Source organism: Marmota marmota, unplaced genomic scaffold, assembly GCF_001458135.2.
Source record: "Marmota marmota marmota unplaced genomic scaffold, marMar, whole genome shotgun sequence".
In the NCBI taxonomy this organism is placed as follows: domain Eukaryota; kingdom Metazoa; phylum Chordata; class Mammalia; order Rodentia; family Sciuridae; genus Marmota; species Marmota marmota.
The window spans coordinates 65,318,876-65,342,663 of NW_025999842.1; the positions used below are offsets into that span (position 1 = coordinate 65,318,876).

Sequence of the window (23,788 nt, forward strand, 5' to 3'; positions counted from 1 at the left end):
CCCCCCTTTTTTTTTAATTTGAGGCAGCATCTCCTAAGTTGCTTAGGGCCTTGCTAATTTGCTGAGGCTGGCTTTGAACTTGCAATTCTCCTGCCTCAGCCTCCCAAGTTGGTATTACAGGCCTGCACCACCATGCCCAGAGGTGCGTCTGTTTTTTTGTATATACTTCTATTATAATCTAGGTATATAGATTTTATATTCAACTAATTTCATTCACGGCATAAACATTTTCTACTTTGTTAGCCTTTGGTTTCATGGTCACTTTACTTTATTTCTTATTTTTTATTTTTCACAGTATTGGGCATCAAACCCAGGGCCTCTCAAAGAGACCAATAGCATTTTTAACAGGATTTTATTGAGCAGCCTTCTTGTTTGGAAAAAAAAAAAAAAATATATATATATATATATAACTAGGAAGATTAATTGTTAAAATGCCATTATGTTTAAATGTGTAAAAAACTTTTTGGCAAATTCACTGGTGAGAGAAAAATCATACGGATGGAAATTAGTATATTTTGAACCAGGAGTGTGGATATGCCAAGAGAAATTTTTCTACACAGCTGCTTTGGGGCTCCAACCAAGGCAGACATCAGAAATAGTGGCTCAGCTATGGTGTTGAAGAGAGAAGCCACATCACCCCTTACACCTAGGGCCAGGACGTGATTGGATTCTCTCTGAGAAGGAAGGCGGGGCTGAAGTGTTCTGTGGTTACAGATTGATTTTCATGGAAGTGACAACTTTAAAAAATTATTCCAAAAAAAAAAAAAAAAACACTAAAATTATTTTCCTGTTCAAGGCACTAAATGAAGAAAACTGTATTGCAATGGACAAGCCATGTGAGCGAGAGGAATTTGAACTGACATTCGATAAGTAGTTTCGTTCTGGTCATCATAAATTAAAATGAGAAATAGGACTCTCACATGTGAATTGAGGACATTACTAGTAGGGTTTTCTGGCTTCCATCTGGAACTAGGGTAATCCTTGTGATAGAGTAGCTACTTTGGATAACTGGAGGGGACGCTAGGTCCTTAGTAGAGATGGAGAAACACCTCAGGTGAAATGGATGTCAAACCAATTAGTGGTCACCCCTTCCTGTCAACCTGGCTACAAATGCTGATTGTTTCATCCTGTGCCTGGTACAGAAACTTATTATAGGTCTCATGTGCCCAGGGACAGGTTGGAATCAGAAATCATACACTTTTCTAGAAACATATAACATAGAAGAAAATGTCGATATTGAGCCACTGTTGCTCCCAGAGGACCAAGAGCAGGACTTTGCACAGTTGGGCAGGTCGGAGCCCCTGCGTCTTTGAGCACCCATGCTCCCCCAGGGGAGTGTCACAGGCTTACGTCCTCCCCCATCTCCCTCACGTGCCCATCTCCCAATCGTGCCTGAAGCCCACCAGCCTCCATCATCCTCTGTGAGTCCACCTCAAATTTCTGGTCCCCAACACTGCCCCAGTGCCATGGTAGGGAGTCGATGCTCTACTTTCCCAGGAAGTCAAAACAGTGGACCTATCCCAGGTGGAGAGCACAGGACAAATCAGAGTTAGCCACTGAAGGGCTCAAGGACTGACAGAGCAAAGAATGAAACAACAAAGCCGTCCCGTGGTCCCACCCCCGTCCTTCCACACTCTCCTGGTGCTGTCCATATCTCCCCTGTAGGAAGCTCCATCCATCAGGATGACATCTTCTGCACTTTTGGGCCCCTGGACAGCCAGCACAGGACTGGGCACAGAATAGGCTCTCACTGCCTGCTCCAGGAAGGAATGAATATGTTCCTTATTCCACCTGCACCTCTCTCATTTAGAGGCCAGGAATTATGTATTGTCAATTTAGGGCGGCTGCTGTCGGCTCTCTGTTTTTCCTGTGGGTTGAACCTTCATGTTTCTTTCTGGTATCAATGATGCTTTCATACCTTTCCCTGTTTATCAGAGTCGTGGTGGATTGTGAGATGCCCTCATCTACCATGTAAAAAGCACAGACAGACTTTGGATGCCACCATTCATAGTTGGTCTTACTAACCTTTTGCTTGTTTTCTCTTTACTAAACAAAGAACAGCTGAATTTCCATGTTGACTTTAAATAAATTCAGTAAGGAGATCGCTTCAGTCTGGTGCCAACATTGCATAGCTGCACATCGGGAAAGATGTTTTTACTTTAGACAACTGTGCTGTGCGTCTTGGGAATAAAAGTATGAGCTAGAGATAAGATTGAGAAGTAGTCCTTTCATTTTTAAATGCTCTGCTTATATCTTTAAAAATCACAAAGGAGGTTAATATGTGCTGTAGTGTGAGTTATAGTGTGTGAGAGATAGACAAAACAGTGGCAGCCGGCTCAGGGAACATCAAAGGCAGGCCGGGCAGGAGCCTCCCTGGTGCTTTATGTGTCAAGAAAGATCAACATTCTTCATCCTGCAGATGCTTCAAGTTCCGGGTACACCTACGTAATTTCTGTCACCATTTTTGTCCGTGCATGTTATACGTTTAGTAAATTGTGTTACCGTCTTCGCTATACACTTCGTGGCATCAAATAAATCCCCAGTGATGACACCGAGTGCACTCTGAACGTCATCCTTCACGGAAACTCTGTACCCATTAAGTAACAACTCCACTCTGCCCTGGGAGCAGTTCTGTGCTGGGTCTCCATGAATCTCCCTCTCTGGCTGTCCCAGATAGGTGCAGTCATACCGCATGCACCCTTCTGGGTCTGGCTTATGCTCTGAGCTTTGCCTTGCTATCTAATCAGAAAGGGTGTCCAAGCCCACCCCACCTCTTCCTATCACCTCCTTTATCTTCTTCAGGCTATACCACTTGCAGACATGTCTTGTTCATTTGATCTCCCTTCCTGCCACTTGCTTAGCATCACCCTAGGCGCCCAGTCCACACCTGTTGATAGAACAAGTAATCTGTTCTCTTTCAGTATTGGATACCAATGACCGATTTCTGCGAAAAATAACCATTGGGCAGGCCAGCACGGAGAAGGGATATTCCCGGCAGGTAGGTGGCGCTGTCTTCCCGGAAGTGGCCCTGTTTGGGTCACTTACATTGATTCCCTCCCTCTCTGCTCTTGCCTCTTCCCTTCCCTTCTCGTCCACCCCCCTGTGGTGGCAGGGGCTCTCCTGCTTCTTCAGGGTGCAGGACTGAGAGAGCCTGGGGGCACAGAAGAATAAAAATCTCAGACACTTGAATTTCATAAACCAAAGAACAACAGCTAGTCATTGGGCTTAACAGCACTGCGTTTTTCAAAGGAGAATGGCTTTCTTTCCACAGAGAGTATAGAAGAGAAGTGATGACGTCTGCCCTCCTTTTAATGGGTCTCTGAGTGGGTCAGCGGCACTTTGGGAATAGAAATTCATTTCATAATTTCTTAGCCAGGTGCAGCAGGCCTCTGATTTTTTTTATAATAAACCTCATATTTTTGGATAGTTTTAGGTTTATTGTCTTTACATATTAAGTCTGTATTAGTGGGAAGGAGGGAAGTAACTTTTATTGTAATAGCAAGTCCTCATACCAAATAGGCTTTGGGAACTTTTGAAATAATAGAAAAGTGAATATGGGGATTGGATCAAGAAGACAAACTAAGCCCATGCATTTGCCTTCCTCCTCCAAGTCCCAGAACTTGGACACAGACAGATTTCAAACAGTTAGACATCTTCAGTTCTGCAGATAAAAAACCATTGCTGACACAAGATGCAGAAATGATAAGAGATAATTTTGACATGATTAAAAATTAAAACGAAAATCTCCAACATAAAAAAGTGACACATATAAAAACATTAAATGATGACAGTAAAGGCCTGGGAGGGGATTTTCATAACACACCTGGCAAAGATCCATGTGCCAAACCAAAAAAGCATCTGGCAGCAAAAGGCAAATTCTGCTCTTACAGTCAGGTCTTCCCTGGCCACCTATGCAAATCCCCAGGCCCCTCTCTCCTTCCCTGCTGGACTTCAACACACATCTGCTTATCGTGTTTTTCTCAGCCTCTCCTGCTCCAGTGGGAGTTTCATGAGGACAGGGGCTTTGCCTTTGGTATTCATGGCCATATTCCCTTCGCTTGGGACAGAACTTGGACAGAACACAGCAGTAATAGCAGGTGTTCGATACGTTTTTCTAAACACATAAGTACAATGCAGATACAGGAGAAAAATGCCAGCATGTAAAACTGCAAATGAGAACAGTGAAGTGCTACACACTGCTAGCTGACCAAAACATGCATAGTCAATACTAAGTGTTAATGAGGTTGCAAGGAAACAGAGACTTTGTATAGTGTCAGGGACAGAAGAAGTTGGCAAAGCCTTTTTGGAAAATCATTAGTATTAAGATTTGAAATGATCCAACACTTACCACTTAATGACGAAAATTATTTTGGAAGAGAAAGAGAAGAAATATAAGAAAGAAAAAGAAACAAAGATAAAAACAAACTCTTAAGGATATAAATTGAAGCCTCATTTGTACTGATGAAAATTTGAAACATCCCCAATGTCCATCAGTGGGACATTTACTGCTATTAAATTATTATTAAATTTATTATACAGTAGGACATTTATTATTAAATTATTATTACTATTAATTATTATGAAAATGGAAAGTGGAAAGATGAACCCTGGCACTCATGGCCTCTGAAAACAGGATTAGGAAAGAAGGGAACAGCAACAAGGGTCTTTATCCTTTGTTCTGCAACTTTCCTCTTGTTTGCTTAGGCTGGGGAGAGGTGGAAGATGAACAGTGACTGTGATGTGTGTACTGTGTGACTGATATTGACAGGCTCCTACGTACTTCAGCACATTCAATTTATAAATCTGACTTACCAGTAAAAAAAAAAGTGGGGTTGTTAACTGACTTGCTCAAGATTATATCTCATATTGCTTTAGGTATACTTTTAAGCAAAAAAAAGAATCATTTAAAAGATTTTAGCTACATTTTTTAAAACCATAGGCTATGGAGACTATCTTATGTCAATAAAGGTAGACCTATGTCATCTTTTTATTTTTGGTACCAGCACCAACCACTGAGCCACATCTCCAGCCCTTTTTGTTTTTTATCTTGAGACAGGGTCTCACTAAGTTGCTGAGGCTGGCCTCAAACTTGCAATCCTCCTGCCTCAGCATCCTGAGCCACCAAGATCACAGACATGTGCCACTGCACATGGCTACATCATCATTTTTAATGGTTATACAACATCTCATCTCATAAGTGTACCATAATTGATTCATCCAGTTCTCTCTTGGTGGACATGTAGGGTGTTTACAGTGTTACATAATCCTAAATAAGCTATAGTGAAAATAATATGTATAGCACCCATTCTGCATAATGTGCATGGTACAATTAGTAAAGTGAATAGTAATATTTAAACTGGCCCAATTTGTTTCTTTTATTTTTATTATTATTATTTTGGTATTGCTTAAGTTGCAAAATTTTGAAATTGCAACATACAAATGAAAAACTATATATATTACAAATTCCTCTTATTTACACAGTTAATGTTGTAAGAGATTCACAGTCTCATGTTTTATATAGGAAAATCTCAATATTTTACTCATTTTCTTATATGCATGATTTATAATATAATGGTATAGAGTCCTAGATTTCATACAACAAAAAAATCACTTGCATTTGGAATTTGTTATACTGAGAAAGTAATAATTGAGTATGGCTGTATTTGACTTTCAGGTGATTTTTTTTCACTGAGTCAGTGACTAATGCAATCTTAACCAGGAAGGAGCCAGAAAGCTCCTTATTTTCTTCATTTCCTCACTTGTCAGTGGTGGAAATGGGTAATAAAGGACTTCCTAAGGCAGCCCCACCAGGGCATGGCCATTTTCTCCCTGTTAACTTGCGCTTGTCTGGCTCACAGTCCCCTTGGGAAGAAGAGAATTAAGCTGGAACTCAATGATGTGGTTTTGTCCAGACTTTCCTCGTGTTGGAATCATGAGGGGGCGGCACACATTCCTTGGGTCCCTTTTGGCTCCCCTTGGACTTTACACAACCTGGAGTTGGAGCCAAGACAGAGGAACAGGAAGTCCTAGGAACTTTTCACAGAAAAGACACTGCTCCCTGGCTTTGCTGCTGCCACCTTTTGACAGCTCTGCTGAGCTCTGACTCTGGGCAACTAGTCTCCCGTGCAGCAACCCAGAGGGACCCTCTTCTTTTACCTTCTGTTCCTCATCTCTTTACTGGACACACAAATGTAACCTCCTAGACAGTGGAGGTAGCTAGTCGGCTGTTCATTAATTCAGTCAGCATGCATTGAGCACCTACTGGGTTTCACATATTGTCCTGCCTGAGTGAATCCTTCAGTATGACCCCTGCCTTCATGGCACTTCCAGCCTGGTGGTGGAGACACACGGTAGATGGGTAATGACTTTAAAACTTAATTTCAAGTCTGAGTACAGTAGCCAAACACATGGTGCTGTGAGCAGGTCTAACAGTCCCCATAGCCAAATCCTGGCTCAATAGTACAGTGACAGTGTGGTCATGCCAGGGAGGCTACCCTAGATGCACCAAGCACAAGACCTTGTGCACTCTGCACACTCAGAAAACTGCTACATGTGTGAGCACGGCCACTGAGGATGGCCTCCAACTTGCTGAAGTCCAATGCCCTGTGGACACAGCCATCCTGATGGCTCTGCAGCTGACCACGACCTTTGCTTTGGCCTATTTAGGCGCAGTTTGACATTGCGGTGGCCAGTGAGATCATGGCAGTGTTGGCCCTGACTGACAGCCTTAAGGACATGAAGGAGCGGCTGGGGAGAATGGTGGTGGCCAGTGACAAAAACGGGCAGCCCGTAACCGCAGACGACTTGGTGAGTATGACTCAGAGAGCTCATTGTCCATCCAAACAACGGAGATTCTGGCCGGGCAAAGTGGCCCCACCTGTAATCCCAGCGGCTCGGGAGGCTGAGGCAGGAGGATCCTGAGTTCAAAGCCAGCCTCAGCAACAGCAAGGCGCTTAGCATCTCAGTGAGACCCTGTCTCTAAATAAAATACAAAATAGGGCTGGAGATGTGGCTCAGTGGTTGAGTGCCCCTGAGTTCAATCCCTTGTATCTCCCCAAAAAAAGAATGGAGATTCTTCCTCGTGTGATGGGGTGCAGAAAGCTTCTGCACCCAGGTTATTGGCTTCCCAGCTCCACAGTGCTCTCATGAGCATTTATCATGTGACTGCTTGGCTGCAACCAAAACACATCAAATTTACTTCCATTTTTGCAGATCTTGATCCCTGCTTCTGCCTAGGGTAGGGTGAGGTCATTCCCCAGCGGTTGGGGGCTTATGAAAAATGTACAAAATGTACCTGCCTTTTAAATCGAGGGCAAATCACCTTTCCAAGGCACAGAAGTAAGTGGTTCTGCAGAGGGAAGATAAAGTTAAAACCGGCACATTCTGGCACCAGCCTGCTCCCCAGCTTGTTAACGTTGTGTCTTGGGTTTGGGTTTCATGTTTTAAAAGCACATCTCAGCTTGCTCAACCTTACTCTTCCGACCTTTCTTCTGAGTGGAGCGACGCTTTCTGTAAAGCTCTAATAGTGTCATGGCTCCCTGCTGACTCCTCCTGCCTGTTCCTGTTTGCCCAATCTCCTTTCTCCTGTTCCCCTGCTAACGTGAACCCCAGCGGTGCAGCAGCGGTTTCATTGCCTGCGCCTGTCTCCCAGGGCGTGGGGATGGCACAGGCCTATTCAACGCCATTCTTGTCCATTGAAGCTTCCCCACATGTGGAGTCACAGACGCGTGGAATTTCAAATACAGACTGACTCTTGAAAAAGAGTTGTGGAAAGAGACAGGCAAAGTAATATTTTATTCATTAATTCCAAGGGCTTAGGGAGTAATTTGAATCTCTTGCCAAAGTGCTTTGATGATTTTGGGGCTACTTTCGAAGAAATGAATCCGAGTGGACTCATCTGGTAGATCTTGTCAGGTAGAATACACGTGTTTACATCAGCAGCCCCGTGGAGTACGTCGTAGAAAACTTACAGAGGGAACCCAAATTCAGGGTGCTGAAAAAATGCCATTTTTTTTAAATTACCAAAAGCTCACCATCTCTAACCAGTTTCTGTATAAATATATTTCTCTGTATTTTTTTAATCTTGGGTAATAACAAATATGTCAGTAGTAGTTTGAATCTTAATCCTCAAATAGTGTTTCTTTAATTTATTTTCAAGAGCACTAAAATACCCCAGATTCAGACCAAATCCAAAGCGTAGCCTTTTACATTTCTTTTGCGTATCTCTTTTGCAAAAAGTGCCTAATTTCTTTAAATTGTGCTTCATCCAGCATTTGATCATTGGTCATAGGTAGGAAATGGAAGGTGGAGTTTAGGAGCTACTGAAGTTTCTTCCAGATCTTTAATTCTGAGATACCCTGGAAGAGTATGTCCAGGCTCTCCCTACCATGGACACAGGTTGTAGAAGGCCAGTAGAAGGGTCAGCCCCCTTCCTCCCTTAGTCTCTTGATCTGGATTGATGGGGCTGTCACATCCATGCCAGGATAGCCTACCAAACGTAGGCAAACTCCTGCTCTTCTCCCGCCTGTTCCAAACAGAAGACGAATGTCTGTGAGCCCTTGCCGTCTTCCTGTATTCATAGTGGGTGGTTACATTTCTTGTGATATATATTTCTTCTTATAAATCTTAAACGATAATTATAAAAATAGAAACTGATCACACAGGAGAGAAACAATGTGTTTGGCGAGAGAAGCAGAGGGAGAAAGTACTGCACTCTGGAGTGGTGTGGATTCTCTGGATTCTGGCACCTCGGCGTCATATCAGGGGACGTGGTGAAGTGCTGCTGTGTGTTCTCTGGCGCTGTGCCCAGCAAGGAGTGGCACCCTATTTTTTGTTTTTCTTCAGAGCTACTTCACCAGGCCTTGGCTCACGCGGTTGCCTCACCCAATAACTGCTGACCGGTGTGTTGAAAAAAGCACGATCCTGTCCGGGGTCTTTAGCAAGGAGAGAAGGGATTTTTTTTTTTTTTTCTGGAAAAAGAAATAAATGGTAGCATTTCATTTAAAATAAAATTGTAGACCGGTGACATTCTTGGGCACTTTCCCTGCTAATTCTCAGGCTTCACCCCTGGTTTGCTTCCTTCCTTCTAAAGGGGGCTGGGGGAACGCTTCTAGGGGTGGAAGGAAGCAGCCTCTCTGTGTAAAGGTGGCATCAGCTTCACTCTAGAGAGAGAAAACACACATGGAGCCCTTCACCTGTGAGCCAGGAGCCTTTCAGGGGCACCTCCTATGGGTCAGGGCTTACAGGGTGCCCCCAGCCTGGGCCCATAGCCAGTTCCCTTGACCTCTCCTGTTCCCGCTCTGTAATAGCCTGGCTTCACTTCTTATTTCTTCAGGCAATAGTGAAGCCTTTGGTAATGAAAACATAATATGCCTAAATCGCCAAAAAGCACTTGGAGGTGGCTTGAGAGGTCTTTTGCATGGGAAGCCTCTTAAATGCCATCAAGGAGGGTTTGGGAAGATCAAGGACTCCTGTGTCCTCACACTCTTCACATCTCGGGTTGGCTGCCACCCATTCTTGGCCCTGGTCGGGGAGAGGTGGACAGAAGCCGCAGTGCCGTGTCCCCCACAGCCCAGGGGTGAAGGCAGCCTAGGAATGCCCACCTTGAAAGCAGGCTGAGGAGAAACAGCCAAGAGATTCAACATTGCCTGATGGTCTTTTGTCAGTAATCTAAATGATTTTTTTCTCTCCTGTAGGGGGTGACAGGTGCTTTGACAGTTTTGATGAAAGATGCAATAAAACCAAATCTGATGCAGACCCTGGAAGTAAGTGATTTTCTTTTCATGGGAACTGTTTATAGCATTTACCTTAATTGGACTGCCTGGATGTCACTGTGGAACGTGAGCGTGGCCAGCCACTATGAGCCAGGCAAGGAGCATCCAAAGAACTTCTTGATCACTGGGAAAAAAAAAAAAAAGATAAAAGTGAATTTATAGATTCTTAGATATGATTCAAATCTTGGCTTAAGGATCAGAGGGAAACTTGGGAAGCTGATCTCTGCCTTAATTTTCAATAGGTTGCGCAGGTGCATTGGCATGTTGTTTTCTGTTTTGCCTTTGGTTTCTTTCCTTAATTTAATCCTTCATAATCACTGGGTTTTGGATTTTGTGGTTGGTTTGCTTATTTTTTCTCATAGAATTATAAATGCTAAGAAGTGTTTTCTAGGAAAGTGTGCTGTGCTTGCTTGGCTTTTGAACTCTTGTACAAAAATATTGAACTGAATTTTTTGTCCTGTCTTTACCAAACTGAATTTTTTCATAATGAGAGTGTCTATTTGAATCTAGTTTTCCAGTCACTCATCTGGTTTAGCAATTGTCTAATTCCTTCCTCCTAGCTAATTAGACCCCAGGATTTGAACCCAAATAAGAAGGCAGCATGCAGGTCAGGTTGAGCAGAACACAAGTGCGAGGGTGGGCTTGGGGTGGGGAACCTGGTGGTATGGGTAAGTATTTTCACAGACAGCCCTCTGGGGGAGAAAAATCTCTCCTCTGTATCATTTGCCAGTCGCCATGGTGTAAAAATTTCCACCATGGTGATTTCTGGCTCCCTGCAGATGTCACTAGGCTTGAGTTGGGAGAAAATTTGCCTCATCAGTGGTGCAGATGGGGTATTTGTTTTCAAGCTGCAGTGGAAAAGGGAGGTGGAGGTGACCAGAGGGCAAGAATGTTGGGGGTCACAATGGAAACCCATCCATTCATTCAGCTGGTATGAAGCTGAGTTTGAATGGACACCCTGCCATTTGCAGCTGTGACCTGGGGCAAGTTATTTAATATCTCAACCTGTTTTCTTCCAGTGCAAATGGGGGCAGGCGCGACAACTAAACAGACAGGGGTACTGTGAAGACTAACTATTTATTTAACACATAACATGGACCAGTTCTTAGCAGGTACTTGGGACACATCAGGGAACAGTACAGAGTACCTGCCCTCAGAGCCTCCGCCGTGGTGGGCAGGCAGACAGGAGACCTGGAGTAGACACCCGGCCTGTGAGTTGGAGGCAAGGGCTGAAGAAGGAACATCAGAGCGAATGAAGGGGCAGGTGCTGTGGGGTGTGCACCTGTGTGCCTCCTTGCCCACCTGTTCAGTGACACCTGTGATGAATGCAGAGTAGGGTCTGCAGGGGCTGAGGCCTCTCCCCACCTCACCTGAGTCCTCCCTCCCTCTCTCCCGATCATCTCACCAGTGTGCACACATGCCCTGGAGTGGGCTGTTTTAAAACCTAGCAAACCATCCCAGAGCGTCCTGCAACCCTGTATCCACACTCAGCTAAGGGGCAGAGGATTGGAGCAGTCGTATTCCTTACGTCCATGTCTTATCTGACATGGGAGCTTCCACCTCCCCTCACAGCATTTGTCAAGGTCGCCTCTCCCTCCTTCTGACCAAGTCTTCCTATCTCTGTCCTTTTCTTAACTGACCCTCACCAGGCTTGACCCAGCTGCCCACATCCTCCTTCTGAAGCACCCATTTCTCTGACTCCTGGACCTTCTCACTGGCTTTTCTTCTAACTCCTTCTCTGGCTCCTCTGCCCATTCCTGAGCTTTTGAGGACCTGACTCTTGTTCTGAATCTGCTGAACCTGGAATTTCAGACCTGTAGGGACAGTTATAAAGATGGGACCTTTTTCCCACTTGGGTGGGAAAAATGCCTTCCAAACTTAAATAGAAAATAGGACTTTTGATTCCTAGTGTTTTAGTCAGCTTCACATCACTGTGATCAGAAGACCTGACATGAACAACTAAAGGAGGAAAAGTTTATTTTGGCTCGCAGTTTCAGAGGTTCTGTCCATGGTCAAGCAACTCCATGGCTTTGGACCTGAGGTCATGCAGATCACAGCAGAAGGGCGTTGTAGATGGAAGCAGCTCAGGACATGGCAACCAGGAAGCAGGGCAGGAGGAGGCGGGAGAAAGTGCTCCACTTACCAGGGACAAAATATAAGCCCCCAAAGCACAGCCCCAGTGACCTACTTTCCCAGCTACACTCCATCTGCCTATAGTTACACCCAGTCAATCATGTCAGTAGATTAATCCACCAGTTAGGTGACAGTGCTCACAATCTAGTCATTTCACCTCTGAACCTTCTTGTATTGTCTAACTCATCAGCTTTTGGGGGATGCCTCATATCTATACTATAACATTCTGCCCCTGGCCCCCAAAAGCTCATGGCCGTCTCACAATGCAAAATACACTTAGTCCCTTTCCAAGGGTCCTCATAGTCTCAAGAGTCCCAGCATTGCCCAGAAGTCCAAATCCAACATCTCATCTGAGACTCAAGGCAAACTCTTGGTGCTTTCCCCTGTAAAGATCAAAAGCAAGTTCCATATGTCCCATGTGTCATGGCGCAGAGTGAACATTTGCATTCCACAAGGGAGAAATAGGGGCATAGAAAGAAAGGATGGGGCCAAAGCTAGAGCAAAACCCAGGCAGGCAAACAAGTCCTGTAGCTCCAAGTCTAGCATCTGGGGCACATGGCATGATGGTCCCTCCAAATGACATGTGTACCTCTGTCTCTGTGGCCTTGCTAGTTGCAGTCCGCAGGGCCTCTCTCTTGGCCTATTGCTGCTTGATTCTGCAACTTTCCTCTGCAGAAGTTCCTCTACACTGGCATCTCTTCATCTTGGGGTCTCCACTGCAGCTTGTCTTCCTTCTCACATCTTTGTGCATCTCTCTCTCAGGGGCTGCCTGCAGCGATGGCAACCTGCCACACTTTGGCCTCCCGGGCCTTCCTTTTTAATCTTGGTGGAAGCCCCCATGACCCCCTAACTCCAGCATCCTACAGAACCAGCACCACGTGGTTGGGATAATCTCCAGTACTCCCTGTTGAACACACTTGATTGTTAGTCCCCTAGCAGTTTATCAAGGGCCACCTCTCCATAGGTTGCCAGAAGATAAGTAGTTGGTAAGCAGCCGACTATTTGAAGTGTCAATCTCATAAAATGTTTGGAAAGTGTGTTATGGAGATAGTTCATAGTTTTTTCATCATGAAAAGCTAAGATAGTTCCTGTTTTACTTTTCTAAGTGTTCTATAGAAAACAAAATACTGAACTCAAAATATTTTTATACCTTTGAATTAGACATAGCTTGTTTTAGACCCTGAATTGAACTCAAGAGTACTGTATTTTACAGCTACACCCATCATTGAATGTATATGTATCCCTGGGTATGAATATCTAACAATGCTGTTTTAATAATTTTTTTCATTCAGTCCCCATACTGGGAGTTTCAGAACCAGAGCCTGAGTCTTGATTTAATCATCCATCCCCTGTGTGGCCTTGAAGAATTCCCTTAGCTTCTCTGGGCCTTTAGTTTCTCATGCAAAGAAGAGGTTAGCCTCTTCTTGCATGTGCTCACACATTATCTGGTTCTATAGTTTCTAGCTAGAACCACATTTATTTATACAAAACTATAACATGATTTTGCAAAGTGGAGAATAGAAGGGTGATTCTCAGGGGCTGGAGGGTGAGAGGGAGTGGGAAGATCTTGGCCACACTCTACATAAAGTTCCAGTCAGACAGGAGGAATAAGTTCTTAGGATGTGTTGCACAGCAAGGTGACCATAGTTCATATTAATGCATTATATTTTTCAAAGTTGCCCAAAGAATAGGTTGTATATGTACTCACTGATAAATATGTAAGGTGATGGATATGTGATTAGCTTCATAGAAAGTATATTTGCTCGCTATTCATTACTATGAGAAATAGCTGAGATGATCAATGTATAAAGACCAAAGCCCTGTTTGGCTCACAGTTTTAGAGGTTTCAGTCCATGATGTGAGTTTGCCCTGTTGGTTTTGGGGCCTCTGGGGAGACAGCACACCATGGTGAGAGTGCAGGGCAGAGCAGAGGTGCTCACCTCATGGTCAGAACTCAGAGAGAAAGAGGTCAGGGTCCCACAGTCCCTTCAAGGAGACTCTACCCATGACTGTAAACTTCTGGTAGGCCCTCAGAGTGCCAAGTTGGACACCAAGCCTTTAACCCATGGGCCTTTGGGGGACTTTCCAAAGCCTAACTGCAGTATCGTTCTACTGTGTGTATCAAAATATCACAGTGTGCCCCATAAAGACATAAAACTGCTGTCAATTAAAAATAAAATTTCTAAATACAAAATGCTTTTGCAATTTTGTAGATTAGTTATGTAACTTAGAAAATAAGAAAGATTCGACAGTATAAAAGTCCTTTCCTACTGTAAGTTGTATTAGATCTGGTTGGAGTGGTCGTCCCAGGAAAAGCAATGTTTATGCTGATTCGATCATACCCTGCCACCTGTGTCCCCTGGAGACCAGGGCCCTAGTGCTTCTCAGACAGATGGCTGTGGTGAGGTTGCAGTCTGTAGAGGGAGGCCAGCTGCCCATCCAAGGATGGAGCCTGTGACCTTGTCCTTACTAAATTTGGCCAACTCCTCTAGTTAACCATAGGCAACAATGTGCTCAGACCAGCAAGAATAGGAGGTGATGGGGACTTTTGGGTCTTTATAAAAATGCATTTTTCAGAGCACTTAAAGGTCTTATCTAGCTGGGCACAGTGGCACACAACTATAACCCCAGCCTCAGGAGGCTGAGGCACAAGGATCCCAAATTCAAGACCAATACAGGCAATTTAACGAGATGCTGTCTCAAAAATAAAAGGAGCTGGGGAGGTAGCTCAGTGGTAGAATATTACTGGGTTCAATCCCCAGTACCACACATAAAAAAAAAAAAGTAGAAAAAAGAGAAAAGGAAAAGAAAAAAAAGGTTTATCTAGATAGAAGTGAGCAATTGTGGATTATTAGGTGGAGATGACGGCAGTAAGCCTACATACTTATCCATAAACCTGTACACCTGGGTTTTATAGCCCTGGCTTTGTTTCATATACGGTGCTGTGCGCTTCTTGGGGCCCTATCTCATTTTCCCTCCTGGGAACATCATGAGGAAAAATAGAGAAATAGGGGATCACTTAGTGGTTTTGAGGAACTCTCTCTTATTCTCAGAGATGATTTTTCTCTCTCTAACCTTCTTCCTGCTGTTGTTCAATGTCCTCAGCTTTGAACTGTGTTCTGCCAATAGCCCGTCACGGTTCATGGGAATTTTCCATGGCTCTCAGCCCCCAGCCTCCCACATTGCTCCCTGCCTTCCCCGGTGTCAGCAGAGGGGCAGCCTGTATTTTCACAGGTGGAGCGAAGCTATCATATGCACAGACCATCAGGGCCCTGGCTGGGCTCAGAGTAAAACCCGAACACTTTAATGCACAAGGATAAATTCTTTATCAATAAAGGAAAATAAAATCATTTAAAATGAATGTATTAACAGATTTTGTCTTAAATAATTAAAATCTAAAATTTTTGGTGAAACCCTTTTTTATTGTCTTTTTTACTCTGACATTTTTACTATGAGTGCAATTTTTCTTTACTTCAGTTATCTTAGTAGTTACTGTGTTTCGAACATAGATGATTAAACCGTGAGAAAGGCTTAACAGAACTTTTAAAAATCAGAAAACAACTTTACTATGAAAGTACAAGCAGCCTAAACTTAATCTTTATGTAGGTGGCCTACAGTGATTCCCACCACTCATTAATTGTATTGATTTTTTTTTTTTTTATGCTTACTTTAGATTTCTCTTGAGTTGACTAATTTCTTAACTGGAAAAAATTTAAAAGTCTCTTAGTTCATTAGAGTTTTATTTTATTCTTTCAAAAAATACGATGCAGAGCAGTGTGAAGTAAGGTAAACTGTTAATTTCCTGTTCACTGAGACAGCTAACAGTAGCTTATCAAAATTATAGTAGGAAGTGGCTGTATTATAGCTTTCTGCCCCTGGTTCAGCATTAAATGTAGAGTAACTGTGTTCTAGAATACATTAGAAATTTGGTCTTTTGAGTGAATCGGGGTTGTAACTCATTTTTGAAAGATTTTGTGCATTGAAGATAACAATGTAAAAAAAGACAGAATGACTTGAATCATTAAAGCACCTAACAGTCCGTCCCACCTTGTGTGCCCCAAATTGATCTCGGTTCCCTTCTTCCATTTGCCTTCGGGGGTCTCACCTTGTTCTCCTCTGCAGGGGACACCTGTGTTTGTGCATGCCGGCCCCTTTGCTAACATCGCCCACGGCAACTCTTCAGTGTTAGCTGACAAAATTGCCCTGAAACTGGTTGGTGAAGAAGGATTCGTAGGTAAATCGTTGCTTTTCAATTTTGTTGTTGTAAAATGTTGATGTTGAAAGATAACGACTGGGAAATCTGTCCTTGAAGACCCACTTTTCATAGTGATCTCAGAGTTGGAAAAGCCTACATAGTAAAATCATGTCATGGTTGAACTGTAGGTTCTGAGGTCTCCTACGCATGCATTTGAATATACGCTCTAACGCTTGTCAAGTGAGTGACCTTAGGCACATTGTAAGTGACACAGAGCCTGAATTTTCTCTTCCGAAAAACGGTGCTAACTACCATTTCTGTCAAATTCATAGGGTCAGATGGGTGACTAAATAATGTCATTTAGTTTCCATAAGCCTATAAAGTTTGATAGAAACTTAATGAGGTTATTTAGCCATGCAACAAATGTTTCTTGAGAACCTACCAGGTACAAAGCATGCTGCTCAGAGCTGGGATCCAGAGGTAAGCAAAGCAGACCTAGCCACTGCCCTCATGGCGTGTACTGTGAACCTACTGTAGTAACAGTAGGACCAACACATTGAAATCGCTCTTTTCCTGGAATCCTGGTGTGTTTTTGTGACCTAACAACGAGGAGATAGATGCCCAACCAGTAGCCTTTGGAGTTTGATCCAAGAGGTCTGCAGACTTTTTGTCCTTAAGGGGCACCTGCTATAGTTTGCCCAGGCAGTGCCAGCCCCAGTCCCCACCATGATAGTAAGGCTGTGAGAAAAGAAAACAAACTAGGATTCATGGACAGGCACTCAATCTGACATATGAGGAGTTAATTGGCAAGTGTGCACATGGCAGCCAGTTAAGTCTCCTTCACCACGTATGGGACCTGGATGGAGTATAGCAGGTGCTTCATTCACACTTAACCATAGGCCTTATCTCAACTCAGAAGAGAGGTATTTTACTATTACCAAAAAAAAAAAAAAGTCTGCTGGACAGAAAAACTAACTTTGCACTTTTAAGTTCCGACACCATTAAGTTCATTCAGGGTCAAGACTTGTTTTAAGAATTCTTTAGAGATAGGAAGTCAAGATCAAGTGAGATTTATGTAAGTCCATTCCTCAAGGTCTGTATAATACAGCAATCATGCTGCTTCAGTACCAAATCCACTGCTTGAGTGGCCAGACGCGCTGTCTAAATGGATTTGCTCGATTGCTCACGCATAATTGTAGAGCTAATGGACCAAGAGGCTGGGGAAGGGCAGCACTGAAAAACTGGGCACTAAGTGAAGTAGTGGTTCTGGTGCATCGACTGCAAATAAAAGAGCTTGTAGTAGCAAGCACTCTGTGCTGTGCTGACAGAGCTCTCTGCCTTGCCCCCGTGCTCACTTCATCAAACACATATTTATAGAATATGTATCATCATGGCAGAATATCTTTAAAAGTACCTGAGGATGTATGCAAAGCATGCTGGCTGTTTGTGTGACCTTGGCAAGCCATTGATTCTGGATGTGTTTCTTATGTGCATTCTTGTCTGCTAAATGAGAAGTTGGACCAGATGAGGAGTTGATAGGGGTAGGAGGCCAAGAACCCAGAGAAAGCTATGGCATTTGGTAGGTGTGGCGGTACATGCCTATAATCCCAATGACTCCAGAGAGGAAGGAGGATTGCAAGATCAAGGCCAGCCTCAGCAAGTTGGTGAGACCCTGTCTCAAAATTTAAAAATAAATAAATAAATGAAATGGACCGGGGATGTAACTCTGTGGTAAAACCCTCCTGACTTCAATCCCCACTACCAAAAAATGTATATATATACATGGGATCAGAGCCTCCACTCCCTAGTGTGACTCTTGAAGCAACTAATTTTACTTCCCTAGGCTCAGTTTCCTCTTCAGATAAAAAGAGAACACTTATGTTACAGTACTTTAATAAGTAATAGCTAGTGAGAAAGTGATTTGTAAAACAGGAAACTATGTAAATGCCAGCAACAATGCTAGTTATTTCCCTGATCCCTTCCTTCTAGTGTGAGAGGCTGTAAGTGGGAGTGCCAATGAACTTGTCTGAGGACTTAGAATCTGAACTCTAGATCAGAATACCTGGCTCAACCACTTCCAAGTCTTATGAACTTAGACAAGTTAACCCTTCTGTGCCTTGGTTTCCTTATCTGTGCCATGGGGCTTTTAAGAAGACTTGCCTCATAGGTTTAAAAGGAGGGTTAAATGAGACTATGCATACCTAGTCTCAGGGCAGCACCCCATAATTCTTGGCTACTCCTCATTGATAACTGTTTTCCCCATTTTTACTTATTTGAGGAAGACAATGATTTTATTTTTAATTGTAAATTATACATCATATAAATTTACCTTAACCTTAACCATTTTAAAATGCACAGTTCAGCAGTGAAGTACATTCACATTATTGAACAACCATCTCCGGAACTCCTTTCCTCTACCAAACCTGAATCATGTGCCTGTTAAACATTCCTTATCCTTCCTCCTCCCAGCTCCTGGCATCCAGCATTCTACTTTCTGTCTCTATGGATTTGACTCCTCCAAGTGTTCCATGTATGTGAAATCAGGCATTTTTTGTCCTCCTGTGACTGGCTTATTTACTTAGCAGAATGTCCTCGAGTTTCATCCAGGTTATAGTATGTGTCAGAATTTCCTTTTGTAAGGTTGGAAAAAAATCCACTTAATTATTTACCACCCTTTCTCTATTCGTTCATTGGTGGGCATTTGAAAATGTTGCTTCCACCTCTTGGCTGTTATGAACAATGTTGCTATCCACATGGGTGTATTAGTAGCTCTTTTTATACCACTTTTAATGTCTAAAAATCCTGGTCTATTATGTATAAATATGTTATTTATATAAACATGCTCAGACCACAAGACACTAGCCCTGCGGTGCTCTCACAAAGTACATCTATGCTACTTTCCATTGGCACGTCTTCCCAAAGCCTGCTTGTGGAATAGCAGGAACAGGGTGTGGTCAAGAGACTCAGTCTCTCCCCCTCTGCCTGCTCAGGCCTGCAGTGGAGTAGGGTGGTGGTTCTTCCCTACTGGGGTGAAGTGTATGATAGTTCTCTCTCACTCTCTAGTGCTATTTGATCCCCCTAAATTTTTTTTTTTATTATTCTCACTTTCAGTCATAAGAATAGTGACATTCTAGTAAACAACGTGTCATATAAAAACCAAAGCCTCCAAATTTCATTCGAATTTAAGCTCCTTCCCTCTGCCACTTTAGTCCTCCTGACAGCAGGAAGAAGGTGGCAACTTCTGTCACCCATGTCTTCTCTCAGGCTGCCCTAGCCCTTGCAGGTTTGAAGCTTTGGCATTGGTGGTACCCACCCAGCCTCTTCTAGCCAAATACCCCCACACTGAGGCCAGTATCCCCCTTAGACAATTGCACTGCTTCTTCTACTCCTGGTCTCCAAGCACTGCAGACCTTTGATCTCTGCCAGGAGATGGGTGTTGGTCTTCTGAAGCCGCCCTTACCGCCGGGAGGAGAGGGAGAAGCAGCCCCTATCCTTCCTCTGGGTGGTGGGAAGGGGTTTGGGGTTTGGGATTTGCATTTGGTACATTGTATGATTTTCTTTTAAGATGTTCTTTCCCAGGTTCTAAGGTTAACTATTGGGCTGAAGGATGCAAAATCTATTTTCAGACAGGTTCTTTGCAGATCCTGCTAGATCAGCTAGCATTATCCTTTTGCATGTGAGCAATTGACATCATTTTGGCATCTGAAATAAAATAGAGACCACTAGAGGCCCATTTTGACATGCTTCCACAGACATCAAATGCAGTAGGCATAAAGCTTATCAGAAGTCTCAGGAGGAATTTATATCCCTTTAAAAACTGTTGTTTATCAGAGATTGTCTTTCTGACCTCATGTTAGGGAAGATCTGTTAAGAAAAAGATGATAATTTGGATGCCAATAAAATATACTCTGCATGGAGAAGGATACAAGGTAAAAAGGCAGGTTGACAGATTGGGAGGAAACATTTGCAAAGATAATAGACATGATTAGTGTTCAGAACAGTAAAGGACTGAGCGGGTGGCTCAGTGGTAATCTAATAGAAAAATGGATGAAGCATTTGAAAAGGCCCTTTGGCAGAATTTCTGGGTAAGACTGAAAATGAACAAATGACCCAACAATTTCATTTCTATGTAGAAAAGAAAGCAATTGGAAATATATTGCAGTCCTTTGAAATGCTTCAGTATACATTTGCCAACCTTCCGCTGCCTTAGATGCTAGCAGCTGAGAATCAGGGGATATGACACGTCTCTACCAGTAAATGCCAATGTGGTGCAAAAGGCAAACCATGGACAGCACCTGGGCAGTGGGCACTGTGACATAGGAGCTTGAGTGCTCCCTTGAACAATGAAGAACCTTAGGAGGAGCTGGTGGCTCCTAGGCAGAATTTCCTCCATATTGCTGGTTTTGCTGAGGCACGTTTAGTCTAATTTTTAGTTCTATCCCAACATATAAAAGGATGAAATTATTTTGTCTACTCTGAATAATTATTCTAAGATAAGGGAATCAATAGTCCATTTAGATTTGAGAGTGGCGTTTATTTAATTAACTGCATGCATCTGTCAGACTAGAGCAAAATGCTTCACAAAAATGAATTTTTGGAAAAGAGCTGTGGTCACCATAACGGCTGTTTACGAGTCACCAGTCCTCACACGAGTCCACCTAACCTCCCTCTCCTGCTAAAAATGCAGACCTTCCTGTGGTGTCAAACCCTAATTGTGTGTTATTTTTTCAAAGAACAATAAAAACAAAGTAAAAGAAAGACAATATTGACTTTTTAGATTTTTTTTTCTTTTGTTTTTGGTACCGGAAATTGAACTCAGGGCCACTCAACCACTGAGCCAACCCTATTTTATTTAGAGACAGGGTCTCACTGAGTTGCTTAGTGCCTCACTTTTGCTGAGGCTGGCTTTGGACTTTCGATCCTCATGCCTCAGCCTCTTGCTTGAGCCACCGGAATTACAGGTGTGCACCACTGTGCCTGGTGATAAGTTTTGGATTTTTTAACTGTTATTTCATATTTAAACTGTGTGAATTTCAAACTTACACATGAACTGTGTGTGTGTGTGTGCGTGTGTGTTTCACTGCACATGCTAGGCAAGCGCTCTGCCACGGAGCTACATCCCAGCACATTGAACCTTGGATTTTTGAAATTTGTTTTCTTCTCTCTTAATTGGTTTTGATTCCTGTTTTCATATGAGTATACACTTGTACATCCTCATAGCCAGGGGTCGTTAGTGACAGTCACAGCCAATAGAGATCTGTGGATAGAATTAGGGAGTCTACAGCCCCCTCCCATAATTAAATACTGGCTTGCACATGTGTGCCTAAGGGCTTATTGTTTTAAAGAAGAGAAAGACTCCACAGTGCTCATTAGATTCTCAAAGGGCACCGTGACTCAGGAAAGATAAAGAGCTGTGGGTGTATGGCTCTGGCCTCATGATGTCACATAATCTTATTCACTGTCCTGTGATCTGTGCTCAGGTGGCCTTCAGTGCCCCATCCACATTCGACATCAGTCACCCTTATCCAAAAGTGCTTGTCAGGAAGCCACCTCGGTGGTCGCAAGCCTTTTGTCCTCCACAGGGAGTTACCCAGATCTGGCTGTGTGCCCGGGTGCTGCCTGGTACATGGGCACCGACACACGTGCAGCAGAGAGGTGCCAGACCAGCACCCACAGAGCATGCCGGAGCCCTGCCTAATGTTTCAGGATTAGGATTTGGAGATCTCATGAATGAGCCCAGCAGTGCCAAGGAATGCTCAGTAGGGATGGGAACCAGGCCTAGTCACTCTCACTATCCACACCCATTTTCTGGGGCACCAGGCCTATGCTAAGGCCCTCACATCTTCTCATTTACTCTCAAGTCTTGTGGGGGTCAGTTATTATCCCCATCTTACAGATGGTACAGCAGAGGCCATGACATTTTAAATAATCCTTCATTTTTGTAGAAGAAAATCAGACCAAACTAAACGTTCCTGTATTTTCATCTGCCCTTTTAAAAAAAATCTGAGCCGTGCGCGGTGGTGCATGCCTATACTCCCAGTGACTCAGAGGCTGAGGCAGGAGGATCACAGTTGGAAGCAAGCCTGGGCAACTTAGCAAGGCCCTGAACAACATAGTGAGACCCTGGCTCATAATAAAAAATTGAAAAACAGCTGGGGAGGTGACTAAGTGGTTAAGCACTTCTGGGTTCAATCCCTGGTACCAAAGAAAAAATTCTGAGCTCAAGCAATCTTCCAATTTGTGAGCTTGAATGCTCCAGGGCCTCAGCCTTTGACGTTATTTAAACACGCTGATCTCAGCCTGGGCTCCACTTTGTTATGGTAACTTCCTTTTTTTTTTTTTTTTGAGTAATCATATTCACAATTGCATCAAGGATAAGTGGTGACCTATTAGAGAGCCTGGTTGGAGGTCTGTGCCTGCTTAGGGAACCGCTCTTCACAGGTGGTGCCTTTAACCCTGTGTTCAGGAAAGCCCACCCTATGGGAGGCCGGTCCATGTTATCCCAAGTTTATTTCTGTCCTCGGTGCCAAATCTCATTCTTCCCTCATGCTCTATACTGGCTTCTGTTCTGCCTACTGTACTTTGTCTGGAGTCGCCATCTTTTCTTCAAAGAGCTTCTCCTTGGCCCTTAAAAAAAAAAAAAATGTAAGGGAATTTTTCTGGTTGTACACTATTTGAGAATGTATATAAGTTAAAATACAAATACCTATGTTCCTGCCATTCAGCTTCATCAAAAATTCAATATATTGCTACGTGTACTTTAGAGCTTTGGGGGCTTTGTTTTTGTTTTTGTTGTTTTGGTTTTTGTCTTCTTTGTTTGTTTTAAGAAATAAGAGATTTAAGATGTCGTTCCCGTGAGCCTCCCTGCTTTAACATGGTCTGGTTGAGGCTGGGAGGGCCTCAAGGAGGTATTTGGGTCAGGGGTGTGGAGCTCTCATGAATAGCCTCATGCTGTACCACAGGAGTCGGTCCCCACTCTTGAGGGACTGGGTATGTTACCACAAGGCTACCCTCAGTCTTGCCTCTGTGTGCATGTGCTTGCCTTTCCGCTTTCTGCCATGAGGCCCACGCCACAGGTAAAGGGGATGCTGGTGCCAAGCTCAGGACTTCCAGAGCCTGGAGCCAAAATAAACCCCTTTTCCTTGTAAGTCACCCAGGCTTAGATATTCTGTTATAGCAACAGAAAATGAACTAAGACACTTCTCTGATCCCATTTCTTCCCACCCCCCCCACCATAGTGGGGGAAAAAAAAGATTTGAAGGCATATTGTTTTTGATACATTGGTGTTACTCCTGAGTGTACGTTTATTCTCTTATCACATATGTATGTACAAAGATCTACAACAAAGGTTTCCAAACATCTGTTTATGATACCCTTAGTGACTTAGTGGGTTTTTTGTTTGTTTGTTTGTTTGTTTTGACAGCCACCCAGGTCAAAAGAAATATTTAACTCCTCCATTGAGTAAGTAGTAGTTAGATCCAAATAAATTAATGGTTATTTGTGTCCTAACAACATAGTAGCTGTCTGAAAACTAAAAGGAAAAAACATAAATCATCTATTCTTAAATAACTACCATCCCTCATTAACGACACATGTGTTCTTGGTGGGCACTAACAACCCCCTGACCCTGGGAAACTGTCCACACCCACAGCCTAATTTCCTGTTCAACATTGATTTTCACATAGTT

At 43.4% G+C, this 23,788-nt stretch overlaps 1 protein-coding gene across 3 annotated transcripts in view; it reads left to right on the forward strand.

Annotated features, from left to right (window-relative positions):
• Positions 1-23,788, forward strand: part of Mthfd1l (methylenetetrahydrofolate dehydrogenase (NADP+ dependent) 1 like) — a 192,095-nt gene that overhangs the window by 62,912 nt on the left and 105,395 nt on the right. For 2 of the 3 annotated variants that reach the window (XM_048799894.1, XM_015497975.2), the window contains exons 16-19: positions 2,922-2,998; positions 6,667-6,807; positions 9,696-9,764; positions 16,029-16,140. In XM_048799894.1, coding sequence (XP_048655851.1) covers positions 2,922-2,998; positions 6,667-6,807; positions 9,696-9,764; positions 16,029-16,140 — 399 coding nt within the window. Of the gene's footprint in view, positions 1-2,921; positions 2,999-6,666; positions 6,808-9,695; positions 9,765-16,028; positions 16,141-23,788 lie in introns of those variants that run through there. The other variant, XR_007346292.1, reaches the window with a different exon arrangement.